Genomic DNA, 26,331 nt, shown 5'->3' with positions numbered 1-26,331 from the left:
TTTTTAATTCAATAGAATTATAATCAGTCGCATAGTAATGAAAAATTTCATCAAATAAAATGTTGAAAGCTTAATACATGTGAAAATAAGATACAGGGAAATAAAGAAACAAAAAAAAAATAAACAATCAAGAAAACCAAGAAAACCAAGAAACAAGAAAATCAAGAAACAAGAAAAATCAAGAAACAAGAAAATCAAGAAACAAGAATCAATAAAATTAAGAAACAAGAAAATCAAGAATCAAGAAACAAGAACCAAGAAAATCAAGAACCAAGAAAATCAAGAACCAAGAAAATCAAGAACCAAGAAAATCAAGAACCAAGAAAATCAAGAACCAAGAAAATCAAGAACCAAGAAAATCAAGAACCAAGAAAATCAAGAACCAAGAAAATCAAGAACCAAGAAAATCAAGAACCAAGAAAATCAAGAACCAAGAACCAAGAAAATCAAGAATCAAGAATCAAGAATCAAGAATCAAGAATCAAGAATCAAGAATCAAGAATCAAGAATCAAGAATCAAGAATCAAGAAAATAGAAAATCAAGAAAATAGAAAATCAAGAATCTAGAAAATCAAGAAATAAGAAAATCAAGAATCAAGAATCAAGAAATAAGAAAATCAAGAGTAAGAAAATAAAGAAATTAAGAAACCAAAAGAGTAAATAAGGCAAGAAAAATTTTAGCGTGTGAAAATATTTTCATTGCAAGTGAAATTCAAAACTATGATGATTTTTACCTTTGGGATGTAAGGACGGACAAAACTGTGAAATCCATTATGTTGTAGCAATATATCATTGCTCCTCCTCACTTTAGAACCTATCATGATCATCGTCCATGATGAGTTACTCTAACTAAGGTGTTTAGAAATTATCTAGATACTTTTCTATCATCGATTGAACCACATGCATATGAATTCAGATTGCTTTTAGAAGCATCATATTATAACAGAGACGCTAAATAAATAGAAATAATATGAAAGAGAAAATGGTGAAAAGACATACAAGAAGTGGCGTGAAATGTTTATAACACTCAACATAATTTTTCATTTGCCTAAAAAAATAGGTTTATTTAGCACATCATACTTTAAACCCTAACGTTGTTTAAAGTCCTAAATAAACGGAATCACCCCCAATATGTAGATGACTAGCTGAAAGATTTAACGGATAAATTCTTTACAAAAAATACCAAAATAATTTCTTATCATATATATATTCATGTGTGTATTGAGATTTCTTCAATATTCAATAACAAACTTGATGTAAATTATATCATAAATATTTTTTTTGGTTATATTAAATCATAACTTCAATATATGTATTTTTTTATCGGTAGCAAAAGAAAATATTATTGAAAAACATAAAGGTTAAGAAGAGCAAATGGTACTTCAATTCACCAAAAGTCTAACAAATAAATGCATAGCAAAATATTTAAAACTCATTCAGAGTACGAATAAAACCTTCAAATCTTACTTTCAAAAGGCTTTGAGAACTTAAATAAATTAACTTTATCCCGGGGTTGCTAATTGTATGAATTCCAGGATAATGTATTTGTATTAAAGAGTTTAATATCTTGACCCAGATCCGCATATGGCATCATATATATAAAAACATCTAATTGTTCTGATTATAAATTACTTTTAATAAAATAAATATAAAAATATAAAAAATTGCATTGTATACTTTCCAATACTTGAGAAACTGAATTGGAATTTAAATTTAAAAGCCTGATTTCTCATATCATGAAGGCATACATGCCGCATAAACTTATGAACCCAATAATTTTTTAAAGGAGTGATGTTAAACTTATCATTATAATACAAACCCACACTTTAAAAGGAGATTATCACAGTAAACTTAATTCCAAGTAAAGTATTGAAACATGCTTAAGAAACTTAATCAATAGTTGCACACTAAATTTATATTGAGAAATGGTAGCAATGAATATCTATATAGATATATGGAAAATTCTATAAAAACATTATAAATTTTATATTTTTGTAAGTAATTACTATAAGTTATTTTTTTTCTTTTTCACTGCTCTTAAACATTGATTGTTTGTGAAAATAGTACCAGCATAAAGATAATATTATTTTATTCTTATATTCAACTGTATTAACTAATATTAGTTATGATAAGAGTGTTGGAAATAAATAATATGGGACTCTGATGTGTTAAATAAATAAGTCCCTCAAGTTGGTTTATTCAAATCCAACAAAGTCCACCATATATATTAGGACCATGTCCAACAAACATTTTTATCACCACCATTTGGCCAAGCGCATGGTTTAATTAAACACAATGAACGAAAAACTTATATTCACACGTTACTCCCATGACACTATATATATCACGAAATCTTCCAAATAAAAATGTCTTGTCTTCACATTTACAAGACTGAAATCTATTCCCTTTATTCATAGTAGTGCTTATCATGGAGTTACAGGGATCTCTATGCTTCGTATTGGTTTTCTTCACTCTTGTCTCAATCTCCCAAGCTCGCATATTCTACGTTGGTGGAAGCGCTGGATGGGTTCCTAACCCTGCTGAGAATTATAATCAATGGGCTGGTAGGAACAGGTTCCAAATAAATGATATTTTAGGTAACTTACTACTACTATCACCTGTTACTTTTAGTTTCCATTATTCACCCAAAAAAAACATTTTTTTAAATCTAATTGTTATTGTAACGTGTTTTATATTACTGTTATCAAAATAATGGGATTACATATATTACGTTATATAGTTTTCAAGTACAATAACGGATCAGACTCGGTGTTGGAGGTGACGAAAGTGGATTATGATGGATGCAACAAGAGCAACCCAATAAAGAAGTTTGATGATGGTGAAACGGAGTTTAAGTTTGACAAAACGGGACCGTTTTACTTCATAAGTGGAGAAGATGGGAACTGTGAAAAGGGTGAAAAGTTAATTGTTGTAGTCTTAGCTATTCGAGGAGGTGGAAAACAAACACAAACACCACCACCTTCCAGCAACACTCCGGCAACATCGCCGACTCCGGTGACCACAAATCCGACAAGTTCACCGGTTCCGTCAAGTGAACCTCCAGCAGATTTTCCGGCGGTTTCACATGGACCTCCATCTGTTTCTCCGGCAACATCACCGGGACTTTCCGGTGGACCTGTCGCACCGGGACCGGCCGGTTCAGGTTTTGGTCCTACCACACCGCCTTCTTCATCATCCACTGAACGTCCTCATGGCTCGCCGCCGTCGTCGTCGGAGTCAGCGAAAACTCCAGCGTCGTCGAATAAAGCGGCGCCACCGCCACCGGCAAATGGGGTAGCGTCTGGAACTCCTTCTAGTTTCTTGGTGTATGCGTTCACCGTTGTTGTTGGTGCTGCGTTGTTGCGTTGATGTTGCCACCGTTTTTTGTTTTGAAACTGATTCACATTAGTGATGGGGAGTTGTATGCATAAATGTGTGACTGTGTGACATCATGTTTATTTCTTTTCTTTTTTCTTTTGTGTATATTACTTGGGGTATAGTTTATTTTTGTGTGAAGTTTTTAGTTTTATTTTTCGTTTTTTAGCTATCATTATTATCAGTACAAGTTACTGTTATCATCTCATACGTTTCTAAAAAATATTGTTATGAGTGCAATTTTTCAACTGCATGTTTCTCTGGTTATATATTTTATAATTTATTATATTTCTCCCTAAATTAAAAATATATATTCATTCTTTTTCCTACATATATGAATAATATTTATCCTTATTAAGTCCTACCACCTTGTATCATTATTTATTTTCAAGGTTATAAGCATTGTGTAGAATTAAAGCTTCGTGCATCTGAGGGCTTAAGAACAAGGTATCAAAATTCAGCTAATAACATAACCATTGATCAGATTTGCGCACCACAAAAAGATTATACCTTCCCTGGTGTCATCTTGTTCAGAGTTGCATAAAAGTTAAAAACAACTTTTTAGTTTTTATTATATGTAGAAAGGTACCATGCGTTACACGATACTTCGTACTTGGCCATGCCGCGTGGATTGGACAATTCATAAAGTTTGAGGAATAGCTTTCACAGTCTGGGGAAAGTTGAGACCTTAACATATATTTTTAGAAAGAAAACATCACACATGTACTAAAGTAGTAGCATAGTGTTAAGATGAAGTGGACCACTATGACTATTATAAGTACGGGAGAGCAAACTTCAGTGCGGTTTCAATTAATATTTTATTTGGAATTCGGTCTTAGACTCCAACTTAAACTCGAATGTCAATTGAGTTAATTTTTTAACCTAAATGATAGCACAATTAAATATAATATATTTTCACTTATTTTAATAATATTATTTATGAATTGTAATTTAACATGATATATATATATATAATATTTATATTTATATTGTGAATCATTCATATTAAAATAGTTGAGCTTTTGTTAATTGGTTAGTTAATTTGGGTAGAGTAGTTAGTGTTTTATTCTTTTTATATAGATGATTTAATGTAACTTTATAATTCAATTCAATAACATTTTCTCATTCTTTCTTGTTCATCAATAATCTCTCTTATTCATGCCTACTACCATTTTAACATGGTATTAGAGCAATAATTATCTCTTTTTCATGGCTTCCGCTTATGCTTTTATCGTTCTAAGATTCAACAAAGAATAATCATCAATATCGTTTATTTCTTCAACATTGCAGTATTTGGTATTGCAATCCCTTTTGTTCTTAGCATTGGAATATCTTTAGTTCTCATAGCCACAATATCCAAAGGTGATGATCCAGTATCTTTCCTTGTTTTCATGGGTGCAATCACTACACTCTCAATCACCTATGTACCTCTATGGGTTTTGTTATATTTTTTATTAAACCCTCGCTTGTAGCTATGGCTAAACGTTCTCTTGAGGGTGAGCCAGTGAAGGTGATTTATATATGCATCACATTGACACTAGTCTTGGGTTATAGTTTCGCCACTAATATTATTGGTATTCATACTGTATTTGAATCTTTCCTTCCTTGAAGATGCTAAGTCTATGATTGGATCGAACATAGAGAAATCATGGTGGATTGTTCAAGAAATAGAGGACTTTTTTGATCTTGCTAAAGAAAACACTCATTTATTCAATAAATTCATTTTTCTTATTCTTTATCATTACCCTCCAATTATCTCTTCTCTTTTATACTCTATTTTTTTTTACCTCTCTCATTAAACACACAACATTATAGTGTGTATTTTTTTCATTGAAGCAACATATAAGGATCAAGATTAAGGTTCATCTCTTTTATCTCTTTCACCCATTATGATTGGTTTGCTTCTGTCAAATAGATGGTTAAGCATTAGATGAAATTGTTTCTGCCAAATGGTGGTTAAGCGTCAATATTGCTTCACGTTCAGATTTCAAGACTGGGAGACGTAGATTCGCTCACCAGCAAAAGGAAGTATTAGAGTATATCATCGTATTCAACACAATTATTTCAAGCTTGGAATGTTTGATACATTCTAGCTTGCGGGGAATGTTAAAACAATTGAGTTTTTGTTAGTCGGTTAGTTAATTTGGTTAGGATGGTTAGTGTTTTCTTCCTTTATATAGATGATTCAATGTAACTTTGTAATTCAATTCAATAACATTTTCTCATTCTTTCTTGTTCATCAAGAATTTCTCTTATCCATGCCTACTACTATTTTAACAATTCACTTATACATATTGATCGTGAAAAAATTAAATAATGAAAAACATATGAAATGATATACACATTGTTGTGACAAATTGACAATAAAACATCTGCACAGTTAAAAATGTGAAATTATTTAGTGGATAAATTATTGCAACCAAATGCAACTTTGGTCCTAAGAAATATCACTAATGTACACACTTGAACGTAAAAAAAGAGGTTTTGAGGATAATGGATTGGGTTGGGTCGGATAATACTTATCTCTTATCTAGTTCTAAATATTAACAAGTCCATTTTTGAAATCGAATATCTTCTTATATCCAATTGTATGCGAATTGAATTATGATCAAGACAAAAGAGATGAGTGAGTATGATAGGAGCTTCTCACCCCTAATTATAACAATCTCTGTACAAAATACTCCATCCATTTTATAATAGTGCATACTGCATAGATAATAAAAGCACTTTTCAAAATGACTGTTCATTTTTAAATTTCAATAGAGTATTAGATACTTATTTTTAATAATAACATTATGAGAAGAGAAAAATAAAATTTAAATGACAAAATATGAATTTATGTATTATTTTTTCTGAAATGTTAACAAAATTAATTACATTTCTTAATATAATATTCACGATGGAGCTCATTATAATTTTAATCATACTCTTGAGGGGAGTAATATAATAATAATAACATGAACCTAAAAAGTTATATAATGTCTGAAATATGAGATGATAATAGATATAATGAAATTAAACTTTAGAGTATGACAATATAATTCTCCCTTATTTTCATATTTGAAACTTGTAACTTTATGATTTTGACGAGTTGCAATTTTTAAGGGGGCGGGTTGCATATTTATTGAACAACCTTAATACAAAAAAATAACTAAACTCGTAAAATATGTGATCTTATAAAGAATTCAACCTAAATTAAATTAAGTGCCTTCATATCCTTAAGAACAGACAAAAGATGACTGAATAGCATTAAAGAATTGAGAGATGAGAGTGATTGATTTTTGGTATCTTAATGTGTGACAAAGTCTTTCAACTAATAAGAATGTGGCATTATGCACTTGACGTGTTGGTGTGATCTTATAACAATTCAACCTAAACTAAATTAAGTGCCTTCATATTATTAACAACAGACAAAAGATAATTGAATAACATTAAAGAATTGAGAGTTAAGAATCATTGACTTTTGTTATCTTAATATCACAGTCTTTCAACTAACATGAAAGTGGCATTTTGCACTTGACGTGTTGGTCGACTTTGAAGTTAGAATAAGACTGGTTGCTGTAACTCCAATAATTTGATTTGAGATCATATGTGTTATTTGTTGCTCCCATTTAGTGTCTCAGTTTAATAAAAAAAACAACATTTTATTAAAAGGAAATAATATAAAAATATAAACTAATATTTTTATATTATTAGTTGAATTTGATTAATTAGGATCATAGAAAGATGACTTTTTTTGTCATGTGATGTTTGTTCCAAGAATTAGCCTTTGTTCTTTCGTGGTTGATCGGATAGGTCAGACTGAAAGTTGGGCAAGAGTTCTTCTTGTGTTTGGATGAAAGTTGACTTGGACTTGCTAATTGAGGTATTTGTAAAACTTATTTGACGACCAAGTCAGTATGAGATAGAAAGGTGATACTCGGGAGCAATAAATGAGAAACAAGAGATAAGTATAGTTATAATTACAAGTGATAAGTGATGATAGGTGAGATAGATACTTCGTGTTGGGGAAACCACTATTTATACGGGCTCACATGTATGGCGTAGTTCTGGTGGATATTGTTGGCATGACCAGCTGTTCTGACCTGTTGGGAGCTGTTTTTCCCTTGTCAGACGAATTTGACAGATCTATACTATGTGTACAATTGAATTATTACTAGTGGTAGGGTTGGTAGACGTATTTCAGGTCTGTCATTATCGTGTTGGTAGGGCTAGGTGAGATTTATAGGATACGTGACAGTGCATTGTTGGTATTGTGCCAGACGAAAGTGGTCACAAACCCGACCTAGAAAGTCCGGTCAAGGAGCCTATAAAATCTTTCAAGTGGTCATGTCCAGGATTTAGTCGGTTGGGAGATAATATAATCCAGACAGACGAGTCATCAGGATGACCATGATGGAATAACACTAAATCTAAGTCAATATCACTCTAATATAGAACTTTAAGTATTTTTTTATTTTCTTCATCGTTATACTCCATATCAACATGTAGTTTAAATTTCTCAAATGACTCACATTCACATGCAACTATATGAATGTATTATTTTTTATTCTATAATATAATTGTGTTCCACGCATTTGTATAAATCTATACACTTATAATATAAATTCTTTTATATAATTAATGTATTATCTATTATTTTTGTATTATTATTATCTAAAAGTCAATAATAATTGAAAATAAATAACGAATAATAAAATAACAATGTAAAAAACTCTTACATTATAAATATACTGTTCATTTATATGTTTATTTTTAGTAAATTTATGTAATAGTTTGCTATTCTATTCTTTGACTATCTATATCAATCGTAGTCATTCATGTCCAATTGCTATCAGATAAGAGTAAGGATATAAAAATTGCCATTAATAATGTATTGATTTTATAAAAAGGCATATAAATGAAAATAATTTTGTTTTCCTAAAAAGACTATTGAATATAGGAAGTAACGAGACTTTTTCATTTCATATCTATTAATGTTTTAATTTTTTTATTTTTTCCAAATCTTTGATATATTAAAAACTCAATACTCATTTATACTTTAATCTTTTAGTTATATACTTAATTATTACCCTTTTCACTCCTTGCTTTTCTTTAATTCTAATTTATTTTTAATCTGAATTATACAGAGTTATTTTAGTAAAATACTGAAATGATACAAATATTTACACCATTTCATAGTTTAATAAATTATGTACCTTAAACATCAAGAAAAATAAGGAAAAACATAGTCAGGTTTTTAAGGGATATGTTCAATTGATATTAGATAAAAATCCAAATTTTCACATTTTCCTCGAAAGTCAAACAAGGAGGTACAGAACAGAGCGTAATGGGCCAATCATGTATATAGTTTTTGGATCAACCATAATTTTTGTTGCTTATACTCTAAACATATATAAAAAGCATGGGTCGGTAGCTTAGGAGGCAGGGGGTACCGAATTACTTCCCCCTCCTTTTATTTAATATACACTGCATTCATAGATACTTATTAAGAAAAATAGGTAAAAATAATTATTACTAGGAATAAAAATGAGTGATTAAGTGAAATGGGTGAAGCAAAATATTACTCCGAGTTGTAAGTGATTAATATTCACTCATTTTAACTTACTATTCGGAAGTCATGATGGATCAATACAAATTTTAACTGACCTATTGAGTAAATTGCATTAGGATTCTTTAAGTTCAATTTCAAGTGAAATTACACAAATTATTATTTTTTAAACTTATACAAATGACTCATAGTTATCTATATATGTTACACTTATTATTTCTACATGAGAGATAAGTATAATTTCTTAAATAAAAAATTAGGAGGAATGTAATTAATTAAACAAAATATGGTATATTATGAAGACAAGTCCAAATAATATAACAGTTAATGTCTATTTTATTATTTTGGTCAGTTGTAATATATTGTAAGAGTGATTTAAACACATTCTTATAAGTATCTATACATTTTTTAACGAACAAAAAACAATGAATACATTGACTTTTATAAATTCGTTCACTATTTTTGTTTAAGAAATTATATCTATATCTCATACAGGGTAATCGATGTAATATATATATATAATTAGCGGTGCTTTGTGTAGGTTTAAAAAATGGTGATTTATATATTTTCACTAAAACTCAAGAGATGTCAGAGTAATTTACTCTTATTTAATTTATACTTAGAAGTCGTAATAGACCAACCTGACTTCTAAATGACCCATTTTTTTATTTTTCACTCAGAAGTTGTGTTGGATGGATCAACATGCCTTTTTAGTGACCCAATGTTTTTTAATTCATCACTCACAAATTATATTGGACGAACATAACTTATAAATGATTTATTTGTTTTTTAATTTCTATTCAGAAGTCGTGATGGACTAATCTTCTGAGTGACCCAATTTTGTTTTAATCCCCACTTAAAAATCGTATTAAAAGTTGGACCACATAAAAGTCATGTTGATCCATTACGACTTTTGAGCGGAAGTCCTATTCTAAATTAATCAATTTACAAATGATAATTATAGTTGTTATATTGAAATGTGGTGATAAAATAATTATTCATGTACATGCAAGTAAATGTATAGTTCTTAAATTAGTCTTTACTCTTTTATACTTCCCTTCTATAAGTATAATGGTTATAACTAAAGTTCCACTTACTTTTTCTTCATTTTTAGACTTTCCTCTTGTCAATCGTACTTTATTCAGTGCCTCTCATTATTACTATCTATGAAAGGGGGCTAAAATGATCCATAGTTATAATCATGGTTTATAACTGCAATTTTAATGCGATGTTATACTTATACAAATGTCACTTCACTTTTACTTTGCTTTCAAGTTTTACTATTTCATTCACAAAAAACTTCAGAATATGAAATAAAGTGACTATAAACTAATTATTCTTTATTAGTAAACACAACTCAACTCCAGAATAAAAAACTACCAAACGCTGTCATATAAGTTTTCTTTTTAATGTCCATTAAATTTATGCACAGTATGAGAAACTTAGGCTTTATGCTTGTGGCTTGCCTAATAAATGGAAAATCCTTACTAATCAGATTGCTGCATGGTCTCTCAAAAGTACAGCTAGTTAGAAGAATTTTAATGATCACTACATACATATCCTCTTTGTTTAGATGTTGTAACCATTACAAATTAGGAAATAGGCACTCTCATTGTCCACAAATTCTCTGCATTTAAAAACTTGACAGAAGGAAAATACATCACTATGTGTGGGTTTGAGTTGCTTAGAAAACTATTAAAACTAAAATTTGCATAACCAATTAGAAGAGGGACCCACTCCTCAACATTCATTAAGTTGAATGTTGACCCTCTCACTTTCCTCTTGGATGCAGCTATCTTTGATGTCAGAAAAAAGATAAGATACAGCTATGACTCTTCATCATAAGCAATCATCCTCATTTCATAGCCTTCCATTTTTGCCTTATTCTATGACTCTTCATCTCTAAACACAACTCCTCTTTGGTTATTGCTGTTAAATTGGATTGACTCACATGATCATAGTCTAGGAGTTCCTCTCTTACTTGTTAATATTCCCTAACAGGATATGTTGTTTTTATAAAAGAAACCGTTCATAGGACATGAAAAGAAAGATTAAAAATTTATCTAAGAAGAAAGAGATAACAATACACTAAGGTATAATAAGAAGAGGGTTTTGCTATTTCATGTAAGGAAACAAATTTTACAATTTGAGCAAGCTATGTAACTATCGTTTGAAAATCAAATCAAACAAAACCCATTTATCATTGATCATTTTCTAAATCATAGCCTGATGAGTCATACAAAATCTCTTTTCTTCCTTAAGAAGATGAGTCAGAAACTCTAGGTGAAGATAAAGGGAACAAAGACAAGAGCTGTGGTTCAAACTCTCTTGGAGTTGAATGCAAGTAGAAACCCTTTTCAGCTATGGCTTTATCTTCCTCTGAAGAGCTCCTCAATGAAGATAATGAAGACTTGTCAAAAGGGTCATGATCATTCATTGGAGTAACAGGGCTAAGAAGAGAAAGTGAAGGGAAATCAAGCAAGCTTGGTGAGAGGATCTCAGACTTATTGTATGATAAATTGGGGACTAAGGTATTGATCATGAGGCTGTTTTTCAAGTTGCTGTTCCTTCTTTCATAGAGCTTGAAACCTTGTTGTTTCTTTGATGCAGTTTTGATAGGTGGGATGTTGAAGTTTCTGGATGTTGGTAATGGTGTTGGTTTTGTGGTTTCTTGTGAGCCAGTGAGCATTTGAACAACTTGCTTGAAAGAGGAAGTGTCAGCTTGGACAAAGGTTGTAGGGTAAGGGTTGTTTGAGTCAGATTTGGGGTTTGTTTTTGGGGTCAGAGGTTGTGTGGTTGGGATTTGGAGGCCAATGCTATGGTTACTGCTTATGAAACTGGTTTTTGGGGAGTTCATTGGAGATTGGTTTTTCTCTCTGTCATGAAGTTGAAGCCTTGAGCTGATTTCCATTGATGGGTTCAAGGGTCACATGTAGAGGTAGAGAGAAGAAAAGGTTGGGGTTGTTTTGGTTAAGATTGGAGGAATATATGGAAGAGTAAAAAACAATGCTTGACTCAAGAAAGGAAGTAGGGTTTGGTTTGCTTACTTTTTTTGTTCAGTTTTGGTTGTAACTCTCATCTTTATGTATACTTTTATTCTTTTCATATTATAAAATTCAGAATTTTTTCTTAAGAATCTAGACATGTGAAAGTCACATATTGGAGGTCAAATTAATATCAGTCAAGTTGGGAAGATTTATTTAAAACACATAGCTCTCCTCTCATTCATTGTCTAGATTAAATATCTATTTTCTCCCTCAAATGAAATTGATTATACTAATTTATTCCCAGAAATTCAAAAGATAAAAAAAGATCCGAAAAACATCAGTATGGTATGTACCGGAATAATTGTAACCTCTTATCAAAATGAAGATTCTTTATCCCATATTCTCTATGTTTCTCTGTCCCGAACAAATGAGAGGTTGCCAACAAATAAAAAGTGATACCTCATTTTAATTTTATTTTATAAAAGTGATATATTAATATCCGATTATTTATTGAAATTATGAACTATCAAATTGTTAGCAATTCAAAGCAATAGGTGAACAATCGAGCTCCATATCCTTTCTTGAACTTTCAACTACCCGAACATGACTAAAGAAAACCAATTACTCTCAACCATTAAAACAGATAAGTCAATCTTCTCACAGTCAAGTACAAACATTATACATGCTTTCACAAGGTAGAGAGAGGCATTCCTTAGATGAGGGTGACACTATTGTGGAAGGTACATAGAGGCTTATTTCACAATAATCAATACATTTCAGAAAGCATAGTATATATCTTGGGCCGTTGGGAAGCTAGTAAGTTCGATCAAAGAGCCCGAGCAATGTTTTTAAACTCATTCAAGCAAGAATGGAGTGTCTTTTGACGCTTCAGAAGTAACTCTCGTTCATTTTGGAGCACGTCTATGGCACCAGGAGCAACAAACATGTCCATGAATTTCTCATCGCTCACAGCAAATAAATCTAGCCCAAGAGCCACAACAAGCCGATCTCGACTGCACAAAGTATGCAGAACAAAGAAGGTATAATTAACAGAAAGATTATAGTTGCACAGTATGAATCATATATTAAATAAAGCATAGTAGGTACATAACTTAATTTCATAACTTGTGGAAGGATGTTCCAATATAAAAACGTATATATCATTTACTTTAAACTGAAAACTTATCTAAGTGCCACATTTACATATGGAAATTACAGGCATAACTGTTTTTTAAAAAGACAGAAGCTTACCAAGGGGTTAGAAATCCAGAATTTAATGTTGATGTGACGCCTCTCTCAACAAGAACTTCCCGCATACGTGCAAAATGCTGAGCAGCAGATAAACAGATTTCTGAGTAAGCTGAACCTGAACTATTCCCATTTCCAAACAAAATACCACTATTTTGCTGTCTAATATAGTCAGAAACTTTGCTATTTGCTGTCACTCTGGACGCTCTCTTTCTTGGTCCCATGTCATTGCAAATCCCAAGCTCCTTTTTGCCCCCCACATATACTGGTTCACCTGGCTGATCAGGTGATGGAGTCTCGGGGATAGTCATTTGGCTTTCTCGCAATGCATCTCTGGCTTCTGGAGCTTTACCTGGTGTGTTGTCCTCTATGTTCTTTTCTGGAGGAATATTTTCCTGATTCCTCATTATATCGTGGGAAGGTGAACTTGTATCACTCAACTCAAGAAAAAAGGAAGAGGCTGAAACCTGATTGAATTTGTTAAAAGAGGGAGCATTTAAGCCAGAAGATGGTTGAAAGTCGTTAAAATAGCATACTTGGGAGTATGGACTGGTAACTGAATCAAGGTGATGCCTAACTAGCAGCTTGCACTGTGTAGCAAGATCCTTTATGAAGCGATTGTAAGCACATCTTAAAGCAGCATGAAAACCTACATAGCCATCCATGTTCCCCGTTTTAATCCCATCTGCATTGAAAGTAAGCACTACTCAGCTTTCTACTCAGTTGTAAGAACTAAGAAATAAAGAAAATATAGGAGATGCAATTTCACAGAATTACCAGTCAGTTCTATCAGTGCCCTATGAGGAACTGTATGCTTTATCCAGAAATAGACAATTAATAGAATCTAATGACAATTGAAGAGAAGGGAGAAAACTCCAGGAAATCAAAATCAAATGAAATGAAACAAATCCCAAAAACATAACCTATAAAAAAGATTAAATGACGGAACAACTTTTTTTTTATTGTTTTGTATTTCTGTTCAGGAAGTGCAATAAAACATTCTATTTGCTTCAACAGCATGAAATGATGGTTGCTAAGGCAATCTGGTAGATCTTTAAGCTTAAGAAAAATCGAAGAAAGTTTCAACATTCAAGTTGTGAATATGAAGAACCTGATAACTAAGAGACAAAGAGCTTCACTTACATTCTGAGTCATGGCCATAACTTCTTTCGAGAGCCAAATCAAATAAGTTTACTAAAACAAACGCAAGCCGGTCACACGCAGTATCAAGAAGAGGAGCTAGCCATGATCTAGCAGCATCACGTGCAATCTCTGCAGCAGCCTCTGTTACTCCTCTTCCCCCACCTCGCCCAGCATGAGCAAGTAATATGTTTGCAACCTGTTAAAGTGATACCAGAGAATTTAAAGTTGGATAAAAAGCAATCAAATGCTCTGAAGTGAGTTTACTAAAAAGAAAATTACCTTCTCCCTTGAAACTGGGGGGCATTCAATGGAATATGCAGCACAGCGAAATTCATGCATCACCCGTTCAAATGCAGCTCCTCCATAAAGTCGAAGAGTGGCATTAGGGGGATTTACATCTGAAGTAACGCCAGGCCAAACCCCAATGCCACTTTGTGACCTCTCTTCTGTTGTTGTTTTCCCCCATTGCTCAGGTGAAGGATCTGCCGCACCATCAATCAATGAACCCTGGACCAATATAATAAGAAATAGCTATTAACTTGATATATTTGTCCATAAATCTTCAAAGCCGTTTCTTAAACATAAGTTTAAAATTGAAACCCATTTGTACAAGTGAATTGGAAAGAAGCTCAGTATACATGCTAAAAGTTGAAGGCAAGGAAGTTGATATTAGGTGAAAGGAGTAAGTAATATACATGATACTTCATCAATCAGGAGAATATAAATGAAACATTTAAAGCTTCAGCTAAATAAACAGTTAACCAAGGAAGAAAACATTTCATTACTCATCAGTGGTCACACAAAAAGTTTCGCTTTGAACTAAACTGACCTGTTAATATAGTTCATTTGTTTGTGACTAATATATTTTTGTCATAATGATTACCTACCACGTTGTTGCTGATAGAAGCTGCATACACCATTGCAAATTTCCTAAGATGGGAAATATCTGATGTGGACTGTATTTTTGAATTCACTCTAGCAAGTTCAGAAGTCACTTCAATGCAACGTTGCTCAAGCAATGCAAGAGTTGCTGGTGCAGCTTCTTTGTATTTCTTCTGAAGCTCAGATTCCAAATAATCTCTCAGACAGGCAAAACCAATATGAGACTTAAACTTCTCTTCGTCAAAACCTCCTTTGACACTCTCGCGGAGATGATGAATAACCTCCGAGTCTACCTGAGAAATCTGCCTCCGGAACTCATCATTTGAAATATTGCCCCTATCTTTTGGTAGAGCCACATAAAAAGGGCGAGTGTTATCTCCAAGGTAACCACTTGCACTCAAATACCGATCCACTTCCCACCGATCACTAAATTCCTGCATGCATTTGACAGCCGATAATTAAAATCAACCCATAAAATACATTATACCCTGAGTCATTATTTACTTCGACAACCTAAAGGCAACATCAACAACACTGATAGTTTCTGGCAAAAAAAATGTCATAACAAGATTAACGCTTAACAATGTGATTCAGCAAGCTCTCAACCATAGCAGATAAAAAATAGAAGCATATAACAAATTTTACTATTGTTATAAACCAACAGAATTCATACCTTGAGACGATTGTCAAATTTAGACACAACAATTACTGTTCGTCTAAATGCTGGATCAATTTCACGAATGGCATCCAGCCACAACGACGAGCACCACTCTACACTACTTTGCTGAAGGAACAATAGTATGCGATGAGGAGGACTAGCCAATGACTTCACCATTGAAAGAATTTCTTCAGGTGTATTCTCTGGTTCGCCCTTCTTGGCCTACCAAACACGTTTCACCGTCAGTCACCATGAATACAACTTACCCCACCTAGTGGGACTAAGGTTTGGTTGTTATAGGTGTCAAATCTTCAGTATCCACATCATATTATAATAAATTCAAAAGACATACCTTAAGAACAAAGCCTGGGGTATCAATAACAGTAAGATTAGGACAATGTGCATACTCAGCTCTCATTACAATGGGCTTAGGAGAAACGGATGTCTTGGTTTTCTTCAAAAGTGCCTCAGTTCGTGACTTTATAATATCTGCAATTGCAGATGCCAAAACCACGGAACTTCCGTACTCTTCCGAATCCTCTTCCTGTGGTTACAGTAATCACACTTCAGAGTCTTGTATCATCAACTAAATTGGCACACACACAGAAACAATCATCCCAAAACAAAAGAAGAGCAACAAAAGTTGTAAATTTTAAACTCTTGTTTTCAGAGCCGGACCATCCACCAATATAAGATATATGTTTGTAAGCACTGATCTTAAACTTGAAAAAAACAATGTTTCAAAAGTTAAGATGAGTTCTCTAAAACATAATAAGGTGCCAACATTTGCCAAACTACTGTGCCATTTCCATGTGGATATGGCTACTCTGAACTGGGTTTGTTTTAAAAGTGAACAAGTAAGGGTACTTTCACTCTTAGATTTGATAAAGTGTACAGAGATCTCATATCACCAAATGATACAAGGATAAATACATCATTCCTTACTCACTTTAGAGACAAATTCGTTTTAGAGAAGCTTTTTTTTCCTTTCCAACTCTAACCTATATCTACAGTAATGTAAAAGGGTGACAAAGAGTGTTAAAAAATGTCTACAAAGTTTCCTACATGAATGGTTTACAAAAGAGAAATCAATAATCAATGTATGTTTCACATATTTTACATTGTTGCATGTAATCTCACTTTGATTAAATCAACTATATCCAATTAAATTCAAACTCTGGAAGAGTAGAACTGTAATGAACCTGAAAGCGGCAACGAGGTTCGAGAGCGGAGGAATCATGAACCATTTGAAGAATGAGAGGCCTTCGAGTTCCCATCTCAACCTCACGAATGTTGAACCGGAAGCCGAGGAGCGCTTCCAAGAGTGAACTCTTTCCATCGGACTGTCCTCCGAGGACAACGATCTCAGGAATCGGAAGCTTCTCTCCAAATGCTACGGCGGCGGCCTGGAGGCGATTGTAGGCGTCGAAGCGAGACTTGTTGGAATCAGAGGAAGTTGAATCGAGATGGTTCCTTCTTCTGCTCTTAGATGATGATTTATCCGACGGGGTTTTTGTTGGAGTTGTTAGAAAATTGTTTTCAGTTACGGTGGTTGTGGTGGGAGACATGATGGTGGTGATGGCGGAAGAGTGAGGGGGAGAGAGGCAAGTTTGAATTTGAATTTGAATCAGCGTTGGATGAGAAGAATTTGCCTTATGATTTGGGCTTCATTTCTTCTTATTGCAGTGAATAGGGGTGTTTTTTTTTTTTTTTGCACCGTTTATTCTTTAGGGGTTAGGGCTTTAGAAACACGTTTTAACAAGTATTTTAAAATTTTAAAACATTTCCAAAAATATATTTTCTAAAAGAATTAACACTTACGAAAATATATTTTTTAATTAAACTCGTAGTAACAGTAAGCCACAAGTATGTTTTTACTTTTATTGAAGTCGTGTCCTAGGGAGACAACTCTCCTATTTTATGATGTAAACTCTTATTTTAATCGCAGATTTACTCTATTGGAAAATTAGTATGGGGATCAAGTGGAGAGTTGGGAGACAAGATTTATTTTGATGGATGTAAGTTTGGGGTGGTTGATGTGGCTCTGACTCCCTCTATAGTTGATTCTATACTCTTGAGACTACCTGAAACTTTAGTATCATAGAGGGGTTCTCTATGTGTGCATACAGAGGGAAAGTGTGTCCAATTTTGTTCCTGATCAATACAAAATTTTCCTTTTGGAGCTTAAGAAAAAGATTCAGCTTCAACAACAACAATTAAGAAAGTTTTTACATGTTGAAAGCGAGATATATCGTCATGTATGCTACAAAAATCTAGATGATGAGTCTCTTAGGCAAGTTAAAGTGTGTCTTGTGTTCATTGCAAATTTAAATCATTAGTTTTTTCTAAAATGGATGACTAAAATATGGAATAAATTGTTTAAACTTACTATTTCAATAAGTAAATCATCTCTCATAAAAAAGATAATCATAGAAAACATATTTGTAGCTAGTAATTAGTTTGATTAAAAAATAAATTCTGGCCAACCAACTCTATAAGTTTTCTTTGGGTCACGATTTCATATCATTTCAACCATACACGATTTCCTAAAAACTATACTAAAATAGTAATTAATTTATAAGGTGGAATGCACTAGTCAAAGTACACATGTATAATAGATTTGCCTCTACTGTTCCTACATTAATTATAATTAACTATCAACTAAAAATAATATATATAAATACCGTCAGCTGCTAAATATAGATTTAAACCTCATTCATTCTGAAAAACCCAATTCGGATTCCTATTCTTTCACACAAACCTCAGCCTGCTCAACATTCTCAAAACACATAACTCATTTCTTAATATTCGATTATGTTATAGAACTTAATATTTGATTATGTTATTTCTTAAACAATTATATACTGAGTAGGGATGACAATGGATAACTAGATTTACGGGTACCTGTAAAAATATATACAATGAATCGAGTTTGAGTCCATGTTTTTAGACTACGGCTATTGAGACCCTAGATTTTAAGATTCGTTATTCAATGGGTCTAGTCTGGATAATGAGGTACTCAAACCTACGAGTATCCGGATCCGCCATTCCTTTATATATATATTGTTAATTCAAAAATGTGATTGTTATGTTGTTAAATAGTAATTTTAGTGATGTTATATTGTTAACTAGTGATGTGATGTTGTTAATTTATATATATAATCCAACATTTTGTTGATTAAACATATTTTACTAAATCAATTTTATATCATAATATTGAAATAATAAATTTAAAATGTGATTAAAACTTTAAGTATTTTTTATACTTTTTCTTCTTCTTGATTACCTAAATAACATATAAGATTGTATGAATCAAACACACAATTACATAGATCATACGCAATTATTTGTAATGTTTTTTTTTTGAATTTGTGGGTACCCACATATCTGTTGGGTACCCAAGGACCAATGGGTAGCAGACCAGACGCGTATCAGCATGGGTCTGGAATGATTAGGTGTCAAAAAATGAAGCAACAGAGCGTGTCCGAGTAATGCACTACCCGAACTCATCCAAATTCATTGTCATCTTTAATACTGAGTCATTAATTAAAGGTTTTCCACATAATAATTACATAATAAATTCACGATAAGAAAATATAAAAAATGAGTTGGATGAAAGAGAGGAGTTCTTCTCTGTTTATTTTTAAAGTTCTCCCAATCTTAGAAATTTTTAAGATAAAATGTCAAAATAACAATATTATATAAAAAAGGAAGATAATTTTTGAGATAAAATGTCAAAATAACAATCTCAGAATATATTTAGTAATATTATATAATTATATATTATTGTAAATTTCTCATTGTTAATTACATTTTTAAATGAAAATAAAAAATATTATTACATTATGATTAGTTTATATCTAAAGTACATATTCTCAAACAAGGAAGATAATTTCTTTCCTTTTTCCCCTTGCGTTCCTCCCTTTCCTAACCCTTTGACTTCCAAACAAAAGCCTTAGACTTCGTTTGTGAATATGGTTTTGGAGGGGAATTAAAGGGAAAATATGACTTTGGAAAGTTTTCCTCTTGTTTGGAGTTGGATGACGGAGAGAGGAATGTTTTGAAGAATTTCTCAAATCCTCTAAAACCCTTCATGTGTCTATTTTTTCAAGTCTCATAATTTGAGGTTTTTGGAGATAAAATGTCAAAATACTTAAATATTTTTAGTAATATTATATAATTATATATTATTGTTCATTCTTAACTATATTTTTAAAGGATAAATAAATAAAAAATTCTTATATTATCATTAGTTTATTCTCACTCATTTGAATTTTATACTCCCAAAACAATAGAAAGAACTGTCTTCCTTCTCCCCCTTTCTAACTCTTTGATATCTCACTTTTCTTTTTTCATCATAATTCTCAAACAAAGTCATAGATTCCTAGATGAAATACATATGAAAAACGAGCAAGGATCCTCTATAGTAATGGAGAAACAAGTAGTTGGAAAAAACAAAAACAATATAATATAATATTTATATCTTTCTATATACAAAAACTTCTTTTGTCAATAATGAAAAGGATCTTAATTCGGGAAAAACAGTATATAAACACTTAGACCCAAAGGGATTGCTCAAAATTAGTGTCTCTTTCTTTCTTTATTCATTGTTTTTCATTTTTTCATTCAACCATAATCATATGTAAGTATGCATCATACAGTAAAATAATAAATAATTTATTTACATTTAAAAAAATTAATAATAAATACTTATAAAATAAATAGTGGTGGTTATTGAATGATTTTATTTTTTTGTCAATAATGAACAACAACAATTAATAAAATGATAAATATATTTTAATAAAATTAATTATTAATTATATATTTCCTATATAACAATTAATTTTTATCATATTTTTTATTGATTAATAAATGAAAAATAATTTGGTTCTCTCTATCACATTCTCTACTCACTTCAATTTAATAATTTAAAAATCAAATAGTAAATTATTATGACTCTATGAGTTTTAGTAAAATTACACGAATTATCTCTCAATTTTTTAAACCTATACAAATTATTCATAATTATATAAATACTGATTATCCATTTAGAAGTGTGATTTTTCAAAATAAAAAACAGTGACAACTGTAGTTAATTCAAACAAAATATATTATTTTATGAAGACAAATTCAAATAGTATAAGAGTAAATATCTATTCATTATTTTTGGTTCATTACAAACTATATTGTAACTGACAAAAATAATGAATAGACATTGACTCTTACACTATTTGAACTTATTTTTATATATACCATATTTTGTTTAATTTAATTACATTTATAGTCATTTTTTGTTTAAGAAATTACATTTATATCTTCTACAGGGGTATTCAGTGTAATGTATATATATAATTAGAGGTGATTTGTGTAGGTTTAAAAGTGATGATTGATTTATGCAATTTTACTAAAACCCATTGTCATATAATTTACTTAAAATTAAATAACAAAAATAGAATAAAGATTAATATGATGCTAACAAATAAAATATATAAATAGAAGAAAGATTAATACGATGACAATAATTAAAACATATAAATAGAATAAATATTGATATGATGGTAACAATTCATTTTATTTTTGTTATTTAATCCTTAAACTATTAAATTAAAGTGGATAAAGATTGTGATAAAAATAGTGAATTTATTTTCATGTGTTAATCATTAAAAAGAAGGATGAAAATGAATTATGAAATAAGAAAGATATATTTATTAATTACTTTTATTAAAAATATTTATTATTTTATTATTTATTATTTATTATTGATAAAATATAATTATTTAATTAAATATCATTCAAAAAGGTATTTGCTAAGAAGGAAAGTTAATAAATTCTTTATTAATTATTTATATGATGATAAAAATAAAATATTTATGTTAGAAAATAAAATTATTTAATTAAAATTTAAATGATTAAAATAAAGGATAAAAAGAAAATGCATAAGTGCATATGTCGTTAACACACCTTCTGATGAGGGGTGTTTAAATCGAGATCGATCCAAAGAAGAATTGAAAACCAATCCAAAAAACGAAACTGCACAAAACCAAAATTGTTTGGATTATGATCGACTCCTTTTTAGAAAATTGATTTGTTCGATTCTTGGTCCAATTTCAGAAACTAGACCGAATAAATACTAATTACATTTATACAAAAATCAAGATTATTTAATTCTAAATCGAATTAACCTTGCATTTGTTCATCTAAAATGTACATTTTCATACTTTCTTATTGTTATAAGTGTTATTACTTATTAGTTAATATTTTCCTATTGTTCAAATTATGTTGATGTGTTGTTAGTATTGCTTTGATGGTTGTGTTTTATTTTTATGTTGTTTTAATTTTGTTGTCGTTTTTATTTTTAGTTCATATGGATATATTAATGTTCAATTATATGTTTACATGTATGAGATTTAATACTAGAATTTTCGGAGTAGACTTATAAGTGATTTTATGTGAATTTGACGCTTTGAAAATGTACTACACTTGTTATTTTGAAACATACATGCTTTTTATGCGAATTTGATACTTTGAAAGTATGTTATGTCTGCATTAAAAATCGAATCAAGTTGGACCACATATAATTTTTTGGTCGAAATGGATTAAATTTCTTAATATAAATAAGCCAAACTGAATCAATCTGTGTGTTATATATGTTTTATGATTGTGTGACTTTTTGCATAAAAATTGATCCAAACCGACTGTGTACACTCATACTTATAACTACCTTTAAATGAACATCAAGAAATGAAATATGATGAATAAAGATGCTAGCACAAAATTTAAGTTATACATTTGCTTCTTTCTTTTGATTTTCCTTTGTGTTTTAATTGAAAACCTAGGGAGTTTATTTATATTTGCTCCAAAGGACCTTATCGATGAAGTTTGAGTAAAGAAAGTGACAAGCATCCTATCTCAAACCTCCATATTTTAATAACTAGCGGTATATCAATTCTTTCACATGGGTTCCTCCGTATTATTTACATTGAAGTCAAATTAGTACATTACAAAAGTATACAATAAAAATAAATCAATTTGAATATTTTGAAATAGAAAATGAAATGGCCTTTCTAGTTCTGGTTTGTGTGACATGAATTAGCATTCTAATTCTAGTGCATTAGAGTACTAATCCTTTAAATGACCCTTAAAGTTGCAAAATGCTATTTGTTATGCTTCCAATGCAAGTCATGTTACTTACGTTCTGGATTTTCAATTAACTAAAAATATTTGAAAGCCTCCACACTCTAGAGAATGAGACTTTAGTAGGGATGACAATGAATATTCAGTATTATTAATATATACAAAAAATACTTAGAACAAGTCGGGTATAGGTTTATATTTTTGGACCTCATGAGTAATTGAGATCCGAGAGTTTAAGACTCATTGTTGGATGGGTTTGGGTGTGACTAATGAGGTTGTCAGACCCATAAGTATCTAACTCTGCTATTCCTTCCTATATATATAATCTATAATGTTACATTATTAAATCAAAAATGTGATTGTTATGTTGTTAAAAGTGATGTTATATTATTAAGTAGTGATATGATGTTAGATCGTTAATTTATATATATAATCCAACATTTTGTTGAATGAGCAATTCCTATTAAATCAATTTTATATCATAGTGTTGAAATAGTCAATTTAAAATGTATTTAAAACTTTAAATATGTTTTATAATTTTTTATTTTTTAATTACCTAAATAACATATAAGAGTGTGGAAAATAAATACATAATTACATAAATTACTCACAATTATTTTTAATATTTTTTGAATTTGTGGGTACCCGCAAATCTACTAGGTACCCAAAGTCATGTGGGTAGCAAACCCAGCAAACATCAGCATGATTTGGGGGTATGAGTCAAAAAATGAAACAACGAGACGGATACATGAAATATACTATCTGAACTGATCCAGACCTATTGCCTCCTTTAGACTTCAGTAGGAAATTAAAAATCAATGGAGTGAATCTTATTCATGAAAAAAACTTATAATTTGATAGCAACCTTTAATGGGAAATTAAAAGCCAAGGTTTTGAAAATGCATACCCTACAATTAGAGAACCAACTTTTGAAAATGCATATGGTGTGATCATTAGATAAAAAAATTAACAGTCTAGATTTTAATAATTTTAATAAAATGATATTAAAAATGTCAAACTCTATTCCCCTTATATTCCAGTAATAGAGGATCTGGAGATGATCTCAATCATATATCAATTAATTTTTTTTTTTCATTATCAATGACATGGAATAAAATAGAAGTAATAATAAGAGACATTATATCTCTATTACAATTATTTAGTATGTAGGTTAAAAAATTCCAAGTTAATAATGATATCCCATCAAATATGTTTTATATCAGTGTTGTTAAAACCGTACCGGTTATCAAATTGGTCAGGGTATTGGTATAGTGGTATAGTGATTCAAGCAGTGGTTCAGTAATTAAATCGTATGCCGGTTAAACCGGACATACTACTTATATTTTTATATATATAAACCTATAACAAAAAAATTCCAAATAGGTAGATACTCAAATTTATAATCTATTTAAAATTCACATAAATAAACAACTTTAAGTCTTTAACAAATTCAAAAGTTTAAATTACAAAATATATATCAATCCAAAAGTATCACTTAACAACCGCAAAAATATAAATAAATGACATAAGTTCACAACTCACTCTACAAAACAAATAAATTTGGAGTTTTAACATTTAACACCAATGAGTCAAAGTTGTCTCATATGAATATTAAATTTTTATACCAAATCCTATCTTCAGACAGTACTCCAAGATTATATAAATGTATGTTAGGAACCAAAAAGTGTAATCTAAGTATGTTTTGGAAGTATGTGCCTTGAAGGGTTGAAGAATGGTTGGAAATGTGGGTCACATTGTAAAGGATTTTTAAGTTTTTAAGTTTTTTTTTAAAAAACAAATATGTGTATAAACCGGCCGGTTTTGTAAAATCAGTGTTGTGAAACCCGAGCCGGACGTCAAACCGGTAGAGGTCCCGTATTAGGTTTAACCGGTTTAAACGGTTAAACTGTCCGGTCTGACTGGGTGGTTTCGTACATAATTAATAATTTTTATTTATAAATATATAGTTATATATAAATGTAAAACTTTATATAATTAATAATTATGTATAATTATTTTTTTTGGACCGTAGTAAAACAAAATATTAGAATATTGTTCCATTTTTTTTATTTTCAAGTGAGCCGTCCGGTTTACTTCCCGGGTTAATCCGGTTTAACCGGGTTTAACATGGTCGGACCGGATTTTTTCCAGTTCAAAGTGGTCCAACTCTCATTCGGTTAAGACGGCAAACCAGAGCCGTTTTCAAGTCCGGTCAGCGGTCAGACTGGTCGGACCGTCCGGTCCGGTTCTAACAACATTGAGTAAAATACCAGCCGGTTCACCAGTTTTGACAGGTTTTTGACCGGTTTTGACCGGTTTGATACTTGGTCGGTTCAACACCTGTACCGTATCGATTAGGGGTCCAGTTCACCAGTTTTCCAATTGAACCGGCCGGTACGAAACGGTTTTTATAATTATGCTTTATATAGTAAGTCATATGAATATTTTTTTAAATAAGTTAAATGAGATATATTTTTGAAAATTATAAATTATTAAAAATATATTCTAATGGTGTGAATATAAAGAGGTTGCTTGAACGTATGTTTTTTATGTAAAAGTCTGTCAGACATGTCAAAAATAATACCTACATCTAAAGTCTAAACTGAGAATCTTTACCAAATGTTTGAAAGTGTGAGAACTCATAGTATAAATATAGCGATATACGACAAAATAACTCCTATTTAAGGAGATTGGAAACTTAATCAAGGCTGTTACTATAGGTAAAAATCAGTGTTATGAGAACTGGACCAGACTAGATGGTCTAATTACTGACTGAACTTGAAAACGGCTCTAATTTACAGTCTTAATCAAATTAGAGTTGGATCGCTTTGAACCGGAGAAAATCAAGTCCGATCATAAAATAAAAAACGATTTAAACTTTGGAGTAACTTTAGGAAACGTTTTTAGACGACAAAGAGATAAAGTTTAAATAGAGCAACACCAGCCTAATTAATGCATATAGGAACAGTTGAAGATAAAAAATAACTTACAACTTTAATCGTATTTAATGTATTTATTTATTTATTTTGATTGAAAATTGTTAGTATGTTAGTTGTTAATATTTTTGTTGGGTGAGACTTCACCCTCAACCTCTTACGCCCTACTATCAAATCACCTTATAATTCCTGTATTACATTCCATACGACCGCTTTCTTCACTATCAGACCACGTTATGACTCCCAAATTTAATGTATTTATAAATAGTAGAAAATAAAAAGTTAACTTACAACTTTAATCATATAACTATTAAATGTCAAAATTTTATAATGTAAAATCATCAGCCTATTCAATTTATATATAAAATATGTAGCTAGCAACTCTGTAATCTTTAATTCAAAGGTGATTATTTATTA

The 26,331-nt window shown here is 30.8% G+C and overlaps 3 protein-coding genes across 4 annotated transcripts; 1 reads left to right on the top strand and 2 right to left on the bottom strand.

The window, feature by feature from the left end:
• Nucleotides 2,371-3,413, top strand: LOC109351920 (early nodulin-like protein 2). 2 transcript variants are annotated; one of them, XM_019593623.1, is made up of 4 exons: nt 2,372-2,597; nt 2,741-3,002; nt 3,036-3,070; nt 3,272-3,412. In XM_019593623.1, exons 1-4 carry the CDS (start codon nt 2,429-2,431, stop codon nt 3,367-3,369), a joined length of 564 nt encoding a protein of 187 aa, XP_019449168.1. In that variant the 5' UTR covers nt 2,372-2,428; the 3' UTR covers nt 3,370-3,412. The 2 variants fall into 2 exon arrangements, with proteins under 2 accessions (XP_019449167.1, XP_019449168.1); XM_019593622.1 differs by having other exon boundaries at nt 2,371-2,597; nt 2,741-3,070; nt 3,272-3,413.
• On the bottom strand, nt 10,456-12,061 carry LOC109351919 (VQ motif-containing protein 19-like). Its single transcript, XM_019593621.1, has 2 exons — nt 11,152-12,061; nt 10,456-11,074 (listed from the first exon to the last, which is right to left on the bottom strand). Exon 1 carries the CDS (start codon nt 11,835-11,837, stop codon nt 11,184-11,186), a length of 654 nt encoding a protein of 217 aa, XP_019449166.1. The 5' UTR covers nt 11,838-12,061; the 3' UTR covers nt 10,456-11,074; nt 11,152-11,183.
• LOC109351915 (dynamin-related protein 5A-like) lies at nt 12,404-17,475 on the bottom strand. The gene is made up of 8 exons (XM_019593613.1): nt 17,047-17,475; nt 16,197-16,388; nt 15,860-16,066; nt 15,192-15,620; nt 14,584-14,811; nt 14,305-14,500; nt 13,165-13,846; nt 12,404-12,926 (listed from the first exon to the last, which is right to left on the bottom strand). The coding sequence occupies exons 1-8, from the start codon at nt 17,410-17,412 to the stop codon at nt 12,740-12,742; spliced, it is 2,487 nt and encodes an 828-aa protein (XP_019449158.1). The 5' UTR covers nt 17,413-17,475; the 3' UTR covers nt 12,404-12,739.

The sequence above is a fragment of the Lupinus angustifolius genome, chromosome LG07, assembly GCF_001865875.1.
Source record: "Lupinus angustifolius cultivar Tanjil chromosome LG07, LupAngTanjil_v1.0, whole genome shotgun sequence".
NCBI lineage: Eukaryota > Viridiplantae > Streptophyta > Magnoliopsida > Fabales > Fabaceae > Lupinus > Lupinus angustifolius.
This window is presented reverse-complemented; position numbering and strand designations above follow the sequence as displayed.